Source organism: Siniperca chuatsi, linkage group LG15, assembly GCF_020085105.1.
Source record: "Siniperca chuatsi isolate FFG_IHB_CAS linkage group LG15, ASM2008510v1, whole genome shotgun sequence".
Classification (NCBI taxonomy): domain Eukaryota; kingdom Metazoa; phylum Chordata; class Actinopteri; order Centrarchiformes; family Sinipercidae; genus Siniperca; species Siniperca chuatsi.
Window position 1 is genome coordinate 16,148,046 of NC_058056.1, and position 20,303 is coordinate 16,168,348.

General features: G+C 38.4%; 1 protein-coding gene across 1 annotated transcript in view; it reads left to right on the forward strand.

The window, feature by feature from the left end:
* myo6b (myosin VIb) overlaps positions 1-19,891 on the forward strand; it is a 42,253-nt gene extending 22,362 nt beyond the window's left edge. Inside the window, exons 19-33 of the mRNA XM_044166559.1 lie at positions 904-942; positions 1,194-1,287; positions 2,184-2,314; positions 2,557-2,634; positions 2,758-2,887; positions 4,354-4,444; positions 5,540-5,690; positions 6,973-7,181; positions 7,307-7,385; positions 10,584-10,744; positions 10,918-10,968; positions 14,031-14,134; positions 15,825-15,959; positions 16,921-17,136; positions 18,391-19,891. Coding sequence (XP_044022494.1) covers positions 904-942; positions 1,194-1,287; positions 2,184-2,314; positions 2,557-2,634; positions 2,758-2,887; positions 4,354-4,444; positions 5,540-5,690; positions 6,973-7,181; positions 7,307-7,385; positions 10,584-10,744; positions 10,918-10,968; positions 14,031-14,134; positions 15,825-15,959; positions 16,921-17,136; positions 18,391-18,590 — 1,869 coding nt within the window. The 3' untranslated portion in view covers positions 18,591-19,891. The remainder of the gene's footprint in view (positions 1-903; positions 943-1,193; positions 1,288-2,183; positions 2,315-2,556; positions 2,635-2,757; positions 2,888-4,353; positions 4,445-5,539; positions 5,691-6,972; positions 7,182-7,306; positions 7,386-10,583; positions 10,745-10,917; positions 10,969-14,030; positions 14,135-15,824; positions 15,960-16,920; positions 17,137-18,390) is intronic.
* The last annotated feature ends 412 nt before the right edge of the window (positions 19,892-20,303 follow it).

Here is a 20,303-nt window from a genome sequence, read left to right on the forward strand (position 1 = left end):
CGATTAAAAGTCAGAGCTCAGCTTCAGTCGCTAACGTTAAAGACCACAAACCAGGCCAGAAGCCAGTGTAGTCATGAACTCAGACCTAAATTTTAACAGCCACATTAAGACAATTACAAAATCAACCTACTCTCACCTTAAGAATATATCAAGAATTAAAGGACCTATGTCTCAGCAGGATTTAGAAAAACTTTTATCTTCAGTAGGCTCGACTGCTGTAATGCTGTCTTTGCAGGTCTCTTTAAAAAGTCGATCAGACAGCTGCAGCGGTTCCATTATTAACCGTCCAGACCTCTCAGATAGTCTGGGACAGGTCTGCTTACTGTCCCTAGAGTCAAAACTAAACACGGAGAAGCAGCCTAAGTTTGTATGCACCACATATCTGGAATAAACTCCCAGAAAACTTGAGATCTTCTCCAACACTCAGTTCTTTTAAAAAAGGGCTTAAGACTTTTCAGTTTGCCACTACCTTTTATTAAGTTAAATTTGGGACTATTGATTAATATATTGCACTGTATTGTAGCTGCACTGTAATTATATTCTAATGTTTAATCTGTTTTATTCTATTTAAGCTTATTTTAATCTACTATTTTACTTTGTTTTAATCATTTTAAATCCTTTTTATATTGCCTTGTGTGTCTTTTATATCTTGTCTTAATGCCTTTTATGTCTTATGTAAAGCACTTTGAATTGCCTTGTTTTTGAAAAGGTGCTATACAAATAAATTTGCCTTGCCTTGCCTTTGTCTTTGAGTGACTGTTAACTCTGGTTGCTCCCTTCCCTCACCTGTGACGTGGATGTGTGTCACTACTGCTTCATTTCAAATGCCTGTCTGGGCTACCTTCATCACAAACATTAAAAACAAATCATTAAACATTTCCTTTTTTCTGCTTGCACACACAGACCCAGCTGAACCTGCTGCTGGAAAAGCTTCGCAGTACTGTGAGTAATATGTCAGTCATATGTCAGTTTCATTACATATTTTCTAGAAAATGTTTTGCTTTCCTGCTCGGAATCAATATGAAATAAATCACACTTTACAATATACAGTACAATATGTACTAGAGTGTACTTATTACAGCACTACTATTACATATATGTTGTTGTTCAGATGCCAGTTATAAAGATGGCAGGCACAGACTGAGAAGTACTGTGCCGAGACAGGTGTTCCTGATTAATCTTTGTGTGTGTAGGGCTCAAGTTTCATCCGTTGTGTAAAACCCAACCTGAAGATGGTCAGCCACCAGTTTGAAGGCGCTCTAATTCTCTCACAGCTGCAGTGCTCAGGTAGGACCAAAAACAATATGTACAATATATACTGTAGGAAAATAAAATTGTTAAAAAGTTGTTATATTCAAAATATATAATCTTTAGGATGAGTGGATATACTAAGGATACCTTCCCCCAATGTAGCCCTACTGTAATGTTAATACTACATTTCTTCCAACTGCTTCCCACAAAGGTAAAATTATGCTAAACTGTAGTGACTGGAAAGATCTTGTAATGCATTTGACTTTATTTATTTTACTATATTTCAGTGCAGTTTGTCCTTGTTTGGCATACTACACTGTACACTGTCAGAACTTTTTAGACAGTTTCCTGTTCATATTAAATCATTTTGATGTTTTTGTAAATGTTGCATCTGCACTTGGGGCATGGACTACGATGAAAGTGGAAGTTTGCTTCATGTTTCTTTAAAAAAAACAAATAAAATTATGCTAAATTATGTATTTTGATGTCTGTGCATACTGTTAATTAATGCAGAAGTTAAAGGGATAGTTCACCCCAAAATCAAAAATACAGTACATATTTTTCCAGAAATCATGACCCAAAAAATCATGACCCAAAAAAAATTAAAAATTCTACGTGGTCTTTGCATTGTGCCTCCCTCTCCCCCCTCCCTCTTGATTTTGGGGTGAACTGTCCCTTTAAGCTGTTGAAAAACAGCTTTTTCAATGATTTTACTTGAAAATGGGAGGTTTGATATGGGCCTACAGTTGTTCATAGTTCATTCATTGTTCTTTTTTAAAAGTGGCCTGTGGGAAATAGCCTAACAGTAGAGAAGTGTTGACTATTTGCAGAAGATCTGATGCCATGCAGTTGAAAACAATTTTAAAAATACCTGTAGGGAGAATTCAGGGAGAACCGTTTTTTTTCTTTGTTTGTGTGTTTCTCTTGATTAGGAATGGTATCGGTGTTGGACCTGATGCAGGGGGGCTTCCCCTCCAGAGCCCCCTTCCATGAGCTCTACAACATGTATAAACAGTATATGCCTGACAAGCTCACACGCCTGAATCCACGACTCTTCTGCAAGGTGGGATTACATAAATTAAATAGTTTTCTCCTTCACTGGATACATACAAAGTGTACCATTGGCTTTAAATAATTAGCTAATCTGTTTAAAATAAAGCCTAATTTGTTGTGTTAAAAAAAAAGCCTATAGCCACAGTGACCCATTTGGGAACTGATTAACTAACATAAACTGTTAAGTGCTCTACATTCTTAACGCATATACAATGTTGCTGCGTCACTGAATGTGAATTTGTTCCTCTGTAGGCGTTGTTCAAAGCTCTGGGACTAAATGACAGTGACTTCAAGTTTGGATTGACCAGAGTGTTCTTCCGCCCTGGAAAGGTACAGAGAAGTCAAGAGATTATGCATTAATGTTTCAGGTCGTTATGCAGAACTCTAGAGAAGACAAAATTGCCTTAAACTACATGGATAATAGTTTATTTTGTGTCTGTGTGCGTGCATCAGTTTGCTGAGTTTGACCAGATCATGAAGTCTGATCCAGACCACCTTGCAGAGCTGCTAAAGAAAGTCAACACATGGTTGTTGTGCAGTCGCTGGAAGAAGGTCCAGTGGTGCAGCCTGTCTGTCATCAAACGTAGGTTGAATCCACTGAACAACAAAACTTGTGATGTGTAACTCAAGTAGCCCCAATACAAGTATCTGCAGTATAGGTTAGGAATGATTTAGATTGTCTTTCTGCTTTATCATTTCCCTAATGGGAATTATTTTGTCAAATTTTTGTGTATTTTAGTGTGTTTTAGGATTGATCATTTACCACACTTGGTCTGGACATTGAGGAAAATATGTAATCATTATTTAACATTGTCTTTGCCTAGGTTATGTCTGTTTCAGATAGAGACCCTACCTATAAAGTCATGATTTAATTTCTTTTTTTTTTTTTTTACATTTTTACACATACAATATACAGCTCAATGCAAGCATTTGTGTGTCTGTCGTCATGCTGATATATGACACTTGGCCTGAGTTGGTCCTTTTCTAGAGAGGTGATGCCATATACCCCATATGGGAAAATCAGCCACATCACATGAGACTTAATGAGACTCAAAAAATTTAGAATTTAAGAAAGGCCAGTTGCACAGCTTATTTTTGTTAGTTAAGCTTTTTCACTTTCCAGTGGTTGACTATAGGATGCTTTGTCACTTCCTCACAGTTTATTATACAGCTCTGATAGCTATACTAAATCATATTTCACACTTTTCCATTCATTCTGAATATTGAAAGCAGCAATCTCTAGCAGTATGGAATAGTACTCTAAAAGCAGTTCCTTGAACCATTACACTCTGTGCCAAGTTATTGATTTCCACCATATAACAAAGGCTGGTTTCTGCTTATTTGTGTAAAAGCATCAAATGAAATTACAAGTTAGAACACTGCCCTTGCTTGATGACATTTCTTGCATAAATGACCTGAGGAAATTTATGTCCCTGGTCCTGGTCATTTATTTCCTTCAACACTTCACCTTATTATTGCAGTTTAATTTGTGTGTGTGTGTGTGTGAGAGAGAGAGAGAGAGAGAGAGAGAGAGAGAGAGAGAGAGAGAGAGAGCATCTAAGTGTATGATATTCTGCACTACTTGTTTTTGTGCATGCCTGATCAATAGTACCCATTATAGCAGTTGTATTATGCCTTGATGATATTTATCTTTAAAAATAAAGTTTTTACTATAATGTTTTATATTATTTTTGAATCTTAAGAGGGCATTTCTGAACTATTTCCATGGAATACCCTTGGTTTTTGCAGATGAGCATCTTCATGCACTGAAGAACAAGTAAGTATGTAAATGATGTAAGAGTTGAGAACTGCAGTGATTTCAAATCTAGAAGTTGTGCAGATGCATATGTGTCTCTCCTTTAAGTATTTTCTGGCCATCTTTATGCCTTTATTACATAGTAGAGAGATGATGACAGGAAATTAGGGGAGAGCGAGATGGGGAAGGACAAGCATTAAAGGTCCTGTAACCGCAAAGTGGGGATGTTGCGGTTCATGGTCAGCACCCTAACCTTTAGAACCCTCTTCTTTTTTTCTCCCCATCTTCAACAGTTCGGAACAAGATGAGTTACAGAGCTTTGGCCTGCATTAAGATTCAGAAGACTGTCCGTATGTGGTTGTGTAAGAGGAAGCATAAGCCACGGTGAGTCTCCTCCTGGTTCTTGTACCTAACACACACACACACACACACACACACACACACACATCATCATTTTACCATCTTTCTGTTTGTCTGTGCCCTTTGCTCTCTTATTTTTTTCTTTCACCCTGTACTCTCTGTGTACTTTTTATTGAAACGTGCTTGGTGGGTTTTGATGGTTTTCCCACATTGTGCATTTAGGAGTTCAAATCAATCTAGAAAGCCATGATGTCTCACTGTACTGCTTTGTGAAATACCGCATGTCTTGCTGTATTGGGTTGCATTTGAAAAATGGCTCTGGTGAAAGCAGCCATCCAGATGATGGGTTTTCAGATTTTGATTGCGAGTGGCAGTATGTGTATGGATACATGAGGAAATGTTTTATACCAGTATAGACACCTGTAGTTCAATATGAAGGGTCCTCCTAACAGTAGTATATCTATTTATGGTGAGAACTAAAAAAGGAAAAAAGTACCTAAGGTGTCTTATGAAAATAAGGTGAATACAGAGCTATAAATGACTGTTGGCCTCCACCCACACCTCCCTCACCCACATTATAGTCAGAAGGTGGAAGTTGGGGGGGGGTTCTAATAAATTAGAACACAACCACTCTCTTGGAAATATAAACAAAGTTTTTGCCAGCTGAGATCCAAACACACACTGCTGACCCATGAAATTGCTCTGCTTGCCACTACGACCCACAAGCTAACAGTCAAGTGCGATTTTATGTGATGGGTGGAGTTAGCTTGTTGTCCCAAATCACATTTGATTGGAATAATTTATGTTTATGCCCCTGAGGTCAAGATGTCAAGTGTTTTAATGTTTTACAGGAAGAGAATAGAGAGGGATTTTGATGAAAAATTGACATATATTTGGTGTATAATATAAGACATAACTGAACAATTAACACAAGGACACAAGATTAGATCAGATTGGAAAATTTATTTTTATTTCACTGTGTCTTAAACCAATGCCTCAGTTGCACAATCATTTCTGTTATAAGTTTGTCACCTCTTTTAAGCAGTGGCCATTTAAATGAAACTCTCCATATGCTCTAATTTGTTTATGGCGTGTTTGCATTTTTCACTTCTCTTGTAGCATTGATGGTATGGTGAAGGTTCGAAACCTGAAGAAACACATGGAACGGTTCAACGAGGTGGTGAATGGGCTGAAGGAGGGCAAGCAGGAGATGGCCAAACAGGTTCAAGAGCTGGCCGCCTCCATAGACGCTTTGTTAGCAAAGATAAAGGTGAGTCATTGGTACTGTAGGTCTGTGACCAGGCCTGACTGTGTTCACCTCTTTCATATCACCCAAGGATTATTGTTCTGGTGATTTTAAAGCTGCTCATATCAACAGTTTTTCAGGTGCTTTGAGCATGATACAGTGTTAGCAATAGGGTGTACATGAAACATTTTGCTGTTCTTCTTTATATGTGTTTCAGAGCATATACCTTGCTTTAAGCATGACTGCCTCACATTTATATGGTTCTCTACATTCACACCTGTAGCTCCCCAGCACAAGCAGACTTCTCCTGTTGTAGTACGCTATGCCCTTTCCTAAGTGTGCTGTGCCCTTTTCTCATTCTCTTGCTCAGAATCAATATTTTCAATCACCTCAGGATAAAAAGAAGAGCTAGGTGAAGAAGAAATCCTCTCCTCTCCAATAATATAATTTAGTGAGGCTGCGTCGCTAAATTATCAAACTTGGTTAGTGAAATCCCAGCTCTCCCTGTGCAATAAGCACCCGTCTTATTGGACCCTGTAGGTACAGCAAATCATCACAAACACATCCAGACACTGAATTCCCCAATAGTGTTGATTTTCTTGAAATCTCCGTAACCTGTAAGCAATCATCAGGTATGATTAGAGTGCTCATAGGTTCCTCGAGGACGCTCGACACTCCCATCTCTCCCATCTACCCCAATCAGCCTCCTATACGTTCCTCTGTTAGCCTATTAGCAGACTCACTGTCAACACTCATGGCATTCTGAATGCTTAGAAATTGCTCCTGGCATGGCATCTCTGTTTGAATAATGCATGAGATGCCAATGGTTGTCATTCAGACCTCTATACGTTGGGGACAAGACCTTGTCATCTTCCCTCCTTGTGTCACTGTTAGAGACTCCCTCTAATGAATCTTCACAATCTCCCCCCGCTGATTGTCTGACAAGTATAGTGGGGAATTGAGCACTGTGGCTGTGGTGCACAAGTGACATGCGCAGTGTCAGTCAGTGTCTTCCCTTGTTGCCATATGGGAAGGTTGTGCTATGGTAACAGTGGAGTGTGTGCCAAGTCAGGGTGCACTCTGTGTCACTTCTCAAATGTTCCTTCCCCTAATTGAAAATTGGCACAGGGCAAATTGTATTTGAACAAATTCAAATAGCATATTATCCATCAGTTTTTGTAGTAGGCTTTGAACTCCACTGAGGCTTAAGTCTGAGAGCTGATTGAACAATTGGATAAAGAAATGTAAAGCATTTCTTCATTCTGTCACCATGACCTGCCACTCTGATCTTTCTCTTGACCCCTAGGCCACAGTGATGACCTGGAAAGAGATTGACACAGAGTACCAGGGGCTGGTGAAATGTTCAGAGCAGCTGCTCTCCTCAATGCAAAAGAAGAAGCAGGAGGAGGAAGAGAGTGAGAGGCTGAAACACATCGAGGAGGAGATGGAGAAAGAGAGGAAGGGGAGAGAGAAGGAAGAGCAACGACGCAAACAGGAGGAAGAGGACAGAAGACTGTAAGTGATGGCGGGGGGAAGAGTATCAGTACAAATGTTAGTAAATGCAATGGTAAGGGGTTGAAACTAAGTTGTCTGTCAGTCTTAGTAAGGTTTTCTCTCATTTCTTTTCTCCTAACATTTAGGAAAGCAGAGATAGAGCTAAAGAGGAAGCAGGAGGAGGAGGATAGAAAAAAGAGAGAGGAGGAAGAGAAAGTAATACAGGTTTGTACCCCCCCCCCCTCAAATGTTATATTTTTCCATGGTCTACTGTTGCACTGCTGTTGAACTTTGGAAAATTTGTGAAAATGACCATTTATTAGCTTGAATATCAAGTTGTGCACTCTGGAGATAGATTTAATTTATTTTTATGTGCACATGTTTATGAACTCTGCAGTATTATTATTATGGTTTCTCCCCCTATTTCCAGGTAAAACATTTAAAATAAACTGAGTGATATATTGAGTTTTCCACAGAAACCTATTTTACAGCAATAGAGATTGGGTTTGATATCGATAGAGTTCAGTCAATTTATTAAATATGTATTTCAAAGTGTTTTGTAGAGTGTGTGATTATGTACATTATGGCACTAGAGCTAAAACAACTAGTCAATTAATGTTCAACAGAAAATTAATCTGCAACAATTCTGATAATCGATTAAAGGTGTGGTATGCGATTATAATCCCATTGAATATCTCCTCACAGTACGCTAGCTGTCCGTTTAGTGTGTGCGTTGTAAAAAAGAAAATTGTGTTTGTACACAGCCCTGGCTCTGTAAATGGGAAACAAACAAAGTGGCTAGGACTGGGCCACACAAACTATTCCTGCCATTCCAGCCATGATTTGTGTCAGGTAACGTTAAATTTCTTGCCCACAGACATTCAGCTTACTTTTTAGTTTGCCAAGATATGCTGTTGTTGTAATGTTAGCTGTAGTAGCAGGAGAGTTGTATCACTGTCTAGAGCTGGTTTGCTGGCTCTGGGAAATGTCTCATCAAAGATATTCTATAACTGGCTGCTAGCTTCGCAGCAGCAACTGTAGGGACAGTTTGCTACCCACAACGTAGCTAATGTTAGTTACATTACTTGCTGTGTCGTGGTTCACTCTATATCATGGTATTTGTCGTGGTATTGGATTTCTCCAGAATCGCATACCCCACCTTTTAATGATTTGAATAATTTTTCAAGGAAAAATGCCAAAAGAAAAATCACTGGTTCCAGCTTCTGGAACATTTGCTTGTTTTCTCTGAATCTCTTTAGATTTTGGACAGATTACTGACGTAACCTTGGACTCGTGAAGCTTTTCAGCATTTTCACTGTATTCTGACCTTTTCATAGATCAAAAGGTTAATTGATTATTCAAGGAAATAATCTGTATATTAACTGACAGTGAATAAATTAGAACCATTAGTTGCAGCCAAAATGGCAACAAACAAAAAGCATTGCATGTAGGAGTCAAACGAGTAAACATGCACTGTAAGTTTTCCATCAGCATCACACAAAGGACACTTTCAGCATAACCGCAAATTTCATGTCTCTTGAGGTTGGTTTTTATACAATACCATACTGACCTTACAAATTAATACCATGGCTTCCAAGGATGTAGTGTATGTTTGTTTTGTATGGGCAGGGGGAAAAAAATCATACAAAACCACCGGTATGGTGCTAATGTTTCCTCTCAGGCAGAGTCTGCCTGCTCTCCCCTCTGAGTGAAACATTCCTTAGCTCTTTGCTCTCCCACAGTAACTGCTGGGTCATGACATTGGTCGGTTTCCCAGAGGGTTGCCCACAGGGTCTTGATTGATGATTCCACTTCCTGCCGAGTTTCTCCTAACTAAACTACTTTATCCCTCTGTGCACTGTCCCGTGTTTTACTATCATGCCTTTCACTCTCATCTACACCTTTATCCATCTCTGCCTGTTTCATTCACTCACATTTCATTTGTCACTTTTCATTGTTTCTATTTCTTTCCTTATTTTTTCTCCTCTGGCCTTATCACTACACAGACCTGTTTCTCCTTTGCCATTATGTCTCACCTTTCCTAACCATCACTTCATCCATCTGTTACTCATCCCACCTTCTGAACATCTAAAGCCCTTTTTATTCACCCAAGACCAGTTGGACATTTGCATGCTGTCATTTTTTTCTTTCTAGTCGTGAGACAGTTGACACCAGGCTGTCATAAGCCACATGTCTCAGGAGGCTCTTTGCTCTCTGCAAAGTTTGTTTACCCACAGCTCTACGGCTCAAAGCTGTAGCAGCAACCTTTCTAAGGGTGTCTGCTGTGACTTCGATTGCATTTTACTCTGTGTTCTTTGCTATTTTCTGCTGTGTCAAAGGTAAGTCTAGCACTATAACCCAGTCCCTTCAAACTATGTATCATGGTGTCTTTCAGCCTAACCTTATTTATTGTACACCACCCAGTCTTCAACTATGCAGTATTTATTTTCTTAAAGGGGAATACCACTTAACTGAAGACTTCAAATGTGTTATCCCTGTCATTCACAGTAATGTAATGAATATTTGTGAACATGGACAATTCTGCAGCTTATCTATCTATCTATCTATCTATCTATCTATCTATCTATCTATCTATCTATCTATCTATCTATCTATCTATCTATCTATCTATCTATCTATCTATCTATCTATCTATCTATCTAAGGATCCTCTTGTGAAATGTTAGTGAGGGAGTCAATGCGTCTTGTGGGCCTTATTCTGCAAACAGTAAATTTGATTTGACTTTTTTGGAAAAGATGGTCAAGTTCACTGAGAGAGTGCCAAAGGAGATTTTGGGGTTTAGCATAAAATTCCTGCTTCTGAACCGGTAAATCTGTGTAATACATTTTGTGCATAATACAAGGGGGTCTTTAAAACATGCTTGATCTAGCTACAAAGCAGCTCATCTTTCATACAGAAGCCATCACATTTTTGAGTTTTTTTGAGTTTCTCATGTTTCCATGCTGTACCACGTATCACAGCTGCTGATTGGACCATCCTACAGTATGAATAATATATTCTTAACTGGAGAGGCATTCATATTGAAAGCTCCTCAGAGAAAAGTATCCATTGTAGACTTCATTAGTGGCTTTCTATAAGTAGATAGGAGATGAATATACAGTATATATAGTTTGAATCTGGGTCAAACCTATAAAAAATGTTCCTACTGATTGTTGTTGAATGTTTGTCTGTTGAATGCCCTGTTGTGTCTAGACGAATGAAGCCCTGTTGTGTCTAGACGAATGAATTGAACGTTTTATTAGCAGCCCTACAACCTGGATAAATAGGTCTAATCGGGCTTGGGCACACAGCAGAGCTCTAATTGTTATGATTGTCTGATACACAGGGCACCATTAATATTTGGGCAGGATTTAGGTTGTTGATAGATTTTATAAAGTGTTGGGTGTTTGTTTGTGTTTACAGGCAGAGCTGGAGATTGAGCTGGCTCTGGAGCGTGAGGAACAGGTCCAGCGCGCCACTATACTGGAGCAGGAGAGAAGAGACAGGGAGTTAGCCATGAGAATTGCTCAGAGTGAAGCGGAGCTCATTACTGAGGAGGGGCAGTTGGATGCAGGCCTGCGCAGGTATTGTATATGTGAACTCAAGGCACACCTTTGATTATATACTGCTTTTGTGCAGTATGCATTGCAGAGTAAACAAGCAGTGTGAACAATTACCTCCAGGTTAAACAAAATGTCACTTTGACCTCAGCATGCGTGTGTAACTGCATTTTTCCTGTTGCTGTGTTTTCTCCCAGTGATGAGTCTTTTTCAGATCTTCCTATCTCTTCATCCTCAGCCAGAGCCATGTAAGATATCAGCTTAGGTTTCTATTGCCCATGTCCAAGTGTACCTAACACCAACAATAATCACTCACTCCTTCGCTGTCTGTCTTAATCTTTGTCATATTCCTAAATGTCTCAGCTCCTTAATATAGATGCAGGATTATACCAGCAATGCAAAGCCAACATAAAAATTCTTTGATTTTAAGAAATCACCAGTCAAATTTAGTATGTGTTATCAATAAGATGTGTTAATCATAAGATAAGCCATTTAGAGGATAATTTTGTGTGATCATTGGTTACTCAGAAATGAAAATGGCACACCAAATCATAAATGAGAGGTGGATCAGAATGTGCACTATGTGATCTTTTTGTTACTCTGATCCTAATTGACTCTGCATGAGTCTGTGGTGGTTAAAGCTTGTCTGGTGCACAGCACAAGCTCATGAGTGTGACTATGTGCTTCCTCTGACTCACACATTGAGTTTTTATAAATGAGTTAGCTATTCTTGTCCTAAGGATACATGTATAGTTTTTAACTGTCTGATAATTACATAAGAATTTTTGTTGTAGGTCTTAACTCACTCACTCTACTGTACCTCTAGCTTAAATCTCTCTAATGATATCAGCGGCTGTTAATTACCAGGTGTTTAGAGTCTTAGCTATTACTGAAGATAATTTATTTATTCCCTGACAACAACTCACAAGATACATTCATTTATTTTCATTTCTTCACATTTCTTACCATTGCAATAAAATATGCAATTTACAATATTTATAATGGTACAAAATTGTACATTCACTAATGTTGAGAGTGAGCTCAGCACTAGTGTTGACATACTCTACTGTGTGTAAGTGAATACAATACAAGGTGTCCTGATAGAGACAAAAATAACTGACAAGGGGAAGGAAAAGAATGCTTCATTATTTTCTCTATCAGGACACCTCAGAGTGTATTATCAAGTTCATACCATGGCCACTCACCACAGGGAAATAGAAGAGCTGTGTTCAAAACTCATTAGTAGTCAGTGTAAACCAGTGGTTCCTAACCATTATGGCTTGTGATGTCCACTTGTGCCTTAGTGTGTGACATGAGCAGTTCAACCAAAAATTGTTTCATTTAAATTACTTTAAATGGCCTGGAGAGGTGAAAGTATTTCACAAGAATGAAGCAAAAATTTGCCAACAGAAAAAATAAAACACAATAATATAAATGTTTCATTAATATAAATATTTTTTATCTATTTAATCATCTCGATCATGGTTTGTGTGTCATGATTCAGGTGAAGCCACTGTAGTTTCACCAAGAGAGTGTTAACAGGTTATGAACAGGAGCACAATGCGTAGCACTGTTCCCATGGTTACCTACAGTTTAATGTACCCTGTGTACACACTGTGTTCAAAATCACTCCCTTTTTCACTCATTCACTATTCCCTATATAATAGACACTCAGTAGTTTACTCCATAGTGAGCTGTAAATTCAGACACAAATAAAGTGCACTATGTAGAGAATAGGGAGTGATTTCGGGCACAGCCATTGATTGAGAACAGTGTTTAAATTGTTGACTAGAACTACTATATGACACATGCCTGACAATTCACACCCAAATACATATATCGTAGCTACCCACTTCCTACTCCTAAACCTTCCTCATTAATTTGAACTCCACAGTGTAATTTGGACTGAATTTACATAACCCTACTCTGTGTTTAAAGAAAGGAGAAGTTCTCTCAAAGCCTGGATGGGCCTAATCTGCATGTCCAGTGAGCACAAATTTACATTTGATCCAATAGCCTGTAATCTTGTCAGTGTTGGCTCGGGCATTCAGGGGCCACGTCGCATGTCACCTAGTATCCCTTGTTAGTCAGCTGACCCCTGGAATCCAAAAGGAGATCTGTTGCACGAAAGAAGCTCCAAAGGTCACGTGTGTTAAATGTGCACACCACAGAGCTTAAGCAGATGAAAGCATGCATTGCTGGCATAGTAGCTAGAGGACCACCTCCCTCTTTCTACAACCATCCATTTCCTGTTCACCTACTGCCAAAAGCAGAGTCCTGGCCATCACTTCACTTCCTTTTTGCCTTGATGCAGCAGAAGTAAAGCCTTAGCCCTGGTTCATCACCATCATATGCTGGCACATGTCTCAGCCAGAATGACGATGATCCTGAATCTTTCCAGTCAGTATGAATTATAAATGATAATGGTAATCTGGCTAATGATTCATAGATCAGTAATCCTCTACTCTGAGACATTAGCAGCTATGCTGACTGAGGAGCTAAAACCTTCGGATTATTTAATTAGGAGCCTCAACTCAGCAGGGAAGCTGGAGACACAGCTGACATGAGCTCAGACTTGCTGCAGCAGTCATTTAAGTAGCTGAAATTCTGCGCCATCAGTTTGATTCATATATTAAAGTGCTGCATCATTTCACCTTTATTTTTCAGTCAGCTCTCATTCCTGTTAAAATAAGCCTGGGAAAAAACACTCAAAAAGCCAGCAGACGTAAGCTGGCATCTGGCAAGTTGTAACATTAGAAGAGCTTTGCATCATTTTAAGTGGAGTTGAAACAGTAGGCTGCAAGGATATGGACAAACTGCTTTTCAACTCCCCTGCTGACCGGCCTCTAATGTGAATTTAATCAGCTGAGACAATGAAAAGGGCTTGAAAGAAGTGAGGCATCTGTTTTCATTTCTCACAAAGAGCTGTATACTTAATAAATCCTTTTAATATCATGTGTTTTGTCTGCCATAGTAATTACACATCACACTATGCTTGAAAATGATGAGAGCCAGTATAATTACACATCAGATTTGCTTTACTGTCAGTTATTTACTATGTAAATTCTGGAATTTGTTTACAAGTAAGGCTCTTAGTACTGTATTTATGAGGTGCTGTTTCTACTGATCTTTTAGAAATTGACACCTCTTGATTGTGAAACTTGAATCATATTCAGTGTTGAAAAATAAGAAACCTCAAGCCCTTAATCTGTTACTCCCACCTTGTCACACTCTCACCTGTCTGCACACTCACCTTATTTTTCTTTTTTCTCTCTCTCACACACCCATGTTCATCTGTTCCTTGCTACAGGGGTCCTCAGGTGCAGGCAACCAAAGCCGCTGCTGGTGTGAAAAAGTATGACCTCAGCAAGTGGAAGTATGCTGAGCTGCGAGATGTCATCAACACTTCCTGTGGTGAGAAATCCCAAGCACACCCAAGTTCAGCACGATGCCGCCTCTATCAACTAAATAGAGTGTGTGTGTGTGTGTGTGTGCGGACGCAGCCATTACAAACAGATCAAGGTGGTAGAGCTATTAGCGAAATGCATGATACAGCTCTTTTCCTTCCTTCATTCAAAATGTATTTACAGTTTTCAGCCCCCACATTAAATAATTCCGCAGCAGTTCATGTTTTGGCACTTTGTACCCAAAGTGTGGCACCGTCTCCACACATGCAAGTTTTTCATCTGCACTCTGTGTAATTTTTCTCTCCGTAATTTTTTGAGTAGCCAAAGTGAATGTATAAAAAGCTGAGACTGCAGCTGTACACAGTGTGGACACAAGATGTCTTGCCTGAAAAGTCAAAAGACCGATCTGAGGATGTTCCCACAGCTGCTACGGCTCATCTGCATGCGTTTTAGTGGTGGAGAGAGGAAATTATCACCATTATGGAGGTTGGCAGACTTCTGCCCTTCCTAGTCATTCCCATCCAACCCTCTCCTCTGTCAGCATGAAAAGCAGATGCCTTTTTGCTGGCACACTTGTCGATGCTTTTATAATTGCCACTGTATACAGTACTCTGATCAGCGTTAGGGACTCTGATATCCCCTGTGGGATTCCAAGGACATCTGGCTAATTTGTGGAACCCATTTGCTTTGGAGGTACTGGTGGTGATACCAAAAAGCTGTGTTTGAAGTCTAACTGATTATAGCCTTATGTTCACTAAAAGGACTGTATGTTGTGAATGTTTTCCCTTGTATTTCATTGTAGGGAAGAAAACACAGTGTGAGTCCCTAAACTCATTATACTGTGTTACATTTTAAGATTAAGTACAAGTTCATTAAAATTAAACATGTTGCACAACTTGTCTCCAATATATTATGCTTTATTCCCTAAATGTTTTCAGCTATTTTGCCTTCATCAGGGTGATATTTTAGGCATTTTTCCAGTTTCTTAATATACAGTCCATCAATTAGTTAATGTGACTTCCAAATCAAACACCAAATATTATAAACAATATTACAATCATCTTTTTAAAATACATTTTACAGAGAGTTGGATGAGAAGATTGATACCACTCTTATATCTGTCCATTCAGTATAAAGCTACAGCTAGCATCTGGTTAGCTTATCTTAGCATAAAGACTGAAAACAGAAAACATCTAGCCTGGCTCTGTCCAAAGGTAACAAAATCCGCCTACCAGCACCTCTAAAGCTCATTAATTAACATGTTATATCCTGTTTGTGTAATCTCTGCTGGACATGACATGAGCGTGGTATTGATCTTCTCATCTAACTCTCAACATGAAAGCGAATAAGCGTATTTCCCAAAATGTCCAACAATTACTTTAACCCATCAATGGTCAAACAGGTGGTTCAACACATAACAAACATACAAATTCTACTCTCCTACCAAATTTTTCAGTATACTCAAATCTCTTCAGTGTAATAACACTTATGGATAAAATTTCTATCTACAGTTGACCTCAGTACATCCTTTTCGCCATGTTTTAATAGATGTAAAATAATACAATTTCTTTTGATGCATATGGAATTGTTCATTTCAAGCTTGTAATATCACATTTTACATGTCCAGAATTGAGACCAGTTTATAAAGGATGGAAGTGAATACTTGAGTTCTCACTGTTTCCATGTTGTGTGAATAGACATTGATCTGCTGGCGGCCTGCAGAGAGGAGTTCCACCGTCGTCTGAAGGTCTATCACGCATGGAAGTCCAAGAACAAGAAACGTAATGATGACGGGAGTGATCAGAGGGCTCCTAAATCTGTCACTGACTATGGTTAGTAGAGAGATTATTCCCTGTATTATCCTCTTGCTCTGAATTACTTTCATTTAATGCTTCACCTGTGGATATTAGCACAAACCTGTACATTCACAAATACAGCTCATAAACATACTGTACATTTCACACGTGCACACCTCACCCCAGGCACATTACGTTACATGTGACAAATGTTTAGTTTCTCCACTTTCACCTCTTGCTGTCATTGGCAGGAATTAATTACCTCCACACAAATAACCGCCTGTGTTTCCTAACATTCAGTTAGCCGACGAAAAGCCAGGGCCTAAAACTGCAGCCGCCTTCTGTCTGGCTCTGTCAGAAATATTTGTTCTAATTAGCAAATAACTGCCAGCCTTGTCAGGTTCAGTAGTTGCTTGTATGACAGCTCACTGCTTTGCTCATTTCATTCTCAACTCAACCAAGCACGGGCTGTACCACAAACACACACACAAATGTTATTTAGCTGCTTGAAAGCTTACTGGTGCACTGCATTTCCCTTCTTTTTCATCTTAAAAACAAACATTAAATTTGATGGGGAATGGGAACATTAGCTTCACTGTTGCTTCTACTTTCACTATATTTACTCGCCTTTCTCTTTTGATATGATAGCTCCTGAAAGCCGTACTGGCTGTGCTTTGTTTGCCTTATATTTGGGTCCTATTCTTGGCCTCTGCGGATGCAGCAGGGGTCTTACCAAGGCCATTTCATAAGAGACTATTTCCATGTGATGTTTACTTGGGCATTTCTACTTTGATCTTGTATGTTTTGAAAGCTTTATACTTTGTTTTCTGCCTCATTCAGTGTGTTAGCAAAACATGCAAAAACATGATTATAAGGTTACATTTATTTAAGACCAAATGACAGATACTGTGTACCTAACAATGCGACTAAAACAACAATCTCCACTTTTAATACAAATCCTTTTTTTTGATGATGATCACACTCTGTCCCACTGCAGCTGAACAGAACCCAGCTCCAATGACGGCCCAGCATCAGGAAGTGGCCATGAACCGCCAGCAGCGATATTTCCGCATTCCTTTCATCCGGCCCGCCGACCAGTACAAAGACCCCCACAATAAAAAGAAGGGCTGGTGGTACGCTCACTTCGATGGGCCTTGGATAGCCAGACAGATGGAGCTTCACCCAGACAAGCGACCTATTGTGTTGGTTGCAGGTGAGTCAGCAGCTTTTGCTTTTTGTCATATTATAATAAAAAATCCTTTTTATGTGTTGCTTTATATTAAGGCTGCAATTTACCATTATTTTTATTATTGATGAAAATGTCCATTATTTTTTGGATTATTCAGTTAATCATTTAGTCCAGTGGTTCCCAACGTTTTTGGCTTGTGACCCCTTAAAATGAAGCAATATCTGCATCTCAGATCATGGACTTTGAAGACCTGAATCGTAAAAGTATCTACTGTAATATTTCACAAGAAATGCAAAAATTTGAGAAAAGTAATAAAAAATAAATAAAACGTACTCTCTTTTTTTATCCCTTTAATGTGATTGTGATCCCTGAGATTTGCCTTTGGACAATGACCCCCAGGTTGAGAAATGGATTCAGTTCAGTAAATTGTCAGAAAACATTTTTTTTTAAATCCCTATCACAATTTCAGTCCACAAACAAAATGTATCAATGAATTTACACAATGACATAAAACTGAGAAACATCTTGCATGTTTTAATTTTTTGCTTGATAAATGAACCTAAAAGATAACTCATGAATATAAATAGATTAGACTGTAGATTAATTCTCTGTTGATCTGCAAATCAATTAATCGACTAATTGTTTCATCTCCAGTGTATTCTTTATGTACAGTTGTGAGGTGAGTGGATGTACTTTAACTGGATGACTGTGGTTGATGATGATGTTCATTCTGTTATTGATTATTCTGTTGTGCAGAGTAAAGTGAAGAGTTATGAGCAGTTCAACTAAATAAGGGTTTTTGAAGACCTGGATCATAAAAGTATCTGGTATTTTACAAGTCAGACTTGCAAAAGTCAGAAAAAAAGTAAAGAAAATCATTTACATAAAACATGTTTTTGTGTAACAGAACTATTTTTTATTGCATATCTCTTTAATCATCTTGTGAGGGTTCCCAATCCTCAGGCACTGCTGGTTTAGTCTATAAAATGTCAGAAAAGAGTGACAAATGCCGGTAGGTGAAGGTGAAGTTTTCCAATCGCTTGTTTTGTCTGACACAATCCAAAACCCAAATTTATTTATACATTTTTAAATATATATAAATCAAAGGAAAGTAGCAAAATCTTTACATTTGAGATTATGTCAATCAAATAATTGTTTTAGCACTACTTTATATGCTTTGTATGCAGGTGTTTGGTGAGTAAATGTACAGTAAATGGATGACTCTGGAAAGTACATGTCCTTTCAGTAAACCTCTGTCCTTAAACGTCCACTACTCAGGGAAAGATGATATGGAGATGTGTGAGCTGAGTCTGGAGGAAACGGGTCTGACCAGAAAGAGGGGTGCTGAGATTCTGCCCAGGCAGTTTGAAGAAATCTGGGAACGCTGTGATGGAATTCAGTACCTCAAGAAAGCCATTGAGAACAAGCAGGCCCGCCCCACACATGCCACCGCCATGCTCCAGAGTCTCCTCAAGTGAACCACAGCAGCAAGATAAGAGCACAACCTCGAGTTTGGTCCTGAAACATGACACTGATACACAGTCTGATGCACATTCAAGGGCAGCGCAGTGTACCTGTGGTTTGTGGGATGAAAAGAAGTAACCACAGAGAAAGATGCTCCCTGTACAATCTCACTGTAGGCACTCAGTGTACTCACTGAATCATCTCCTTTTTAAATAATGTTGTTTATTTTCACTTTTTATATCTTTATTTTGCAGTGTAACTACACCTTATTGGTATAGTGTTAGCATTTGTGTTCAGTCTTATTCTTGATCTATGCTTGAACGGAATATCCCACTGTGAGGCCTTAAAATGCAATATCACTGCACTACACCAAGGAAGTCTTAACTGATGCGTAGCCTATCTAGCTATTAACCTGAAACCTTAATGGTCTGCAATAAAGACAATAAATTAGACTTTTATAGAAAATATTTAATAACAATCTTGTCTTTCAAGTCATGCTTTATGGTCGTCTGAATATTAAGGCTCTAATTACTGTTCAACATCTACACCTGATTTGATTCGAAAGAATTTAATTTTTCAAACATATTCATCTTAAAAGGGATAATAAGAAAAAGCTTCTCCTACTCTGGTTTTTCTTAAAGTACTGAAAGATGACTTTAATCATGAATAGAATATCATACAACTAAGAGACAGTGAACAAGTTATATTTCTATACATATTTATATAATTATGTTATCATACTATTTTTCATAATAAGTTCAATATAAAAGTCATTATATTTCAGTCCTCTATCTACTACAAATTTGACACATATAATCATAGAATGTATTTTTGGGGTTTATTACAATCTACAATCCTCCTACAAGTTTCCTCTTTTTATCCATCCATTATTTTCTTGTTGTTACGCTCTGTATTTTCTCTCTGTTACTCTGTTAACTGTTGAAATCCTTGAAAAAGGAACCTTTTTTGTATTGCTGCTCATTTGTTATGTAAGAGGGAAATGTAGAAGTTGGTTTGTTTGCAGTTTTGTTGGTTTGGGGTTGTTTTACAGACAATAATGTAGTGTGTGTGTGTGTGTTCATGTAATATTTTATTAAGCCGATTACTTGACTTCTCTGTTGGTTAGGTCAGGAACATTTCAGTCATCTCATTGCACAATCATGCAATACCTTTTTTTAGGCTCACACTTATTTACTGAAAGATACAGTAGACTATTGTAACTAATGATTCACTCTCAAATGTTCTCTCTTGGCTGTGGTTGTATGTTGGCCTTTGCACTGGAATACTGTAGAAAATAAATGTGTGCCCCCATGTTCTTGATGGCTCTTTGTTGCTAAGATACTATAGATAATTGACAAGTGAGAACGAGTTAATTCACAAACAAAAGTTCTCTGTAAATGGATCTGAACGGTAACAGCAGCTAACAAGATAAAAGTGTAGATTAATTAAACAACAAAGGCTAATGTGCTGCTGATGTCGTCACTGAGCTGAGGCTCAACAGACTTAAGGTTCTCTTTTGTAGATATTTTCTTTATATTTTAGGTTTTTCTGCTTTTGCGGTAAATTAACACCAAGAAACAGCAATACATATAAAAACATTCTTTCTTCATATTATATAAAAGTAGTAGTATAAGTAACAATCAGTAACCAACACTAATAAACAGTAAATAGATGAGTCCTTGATTTGACTGCAAATACTTTTTGTCCCACAAAGGTGGTTGACTTCA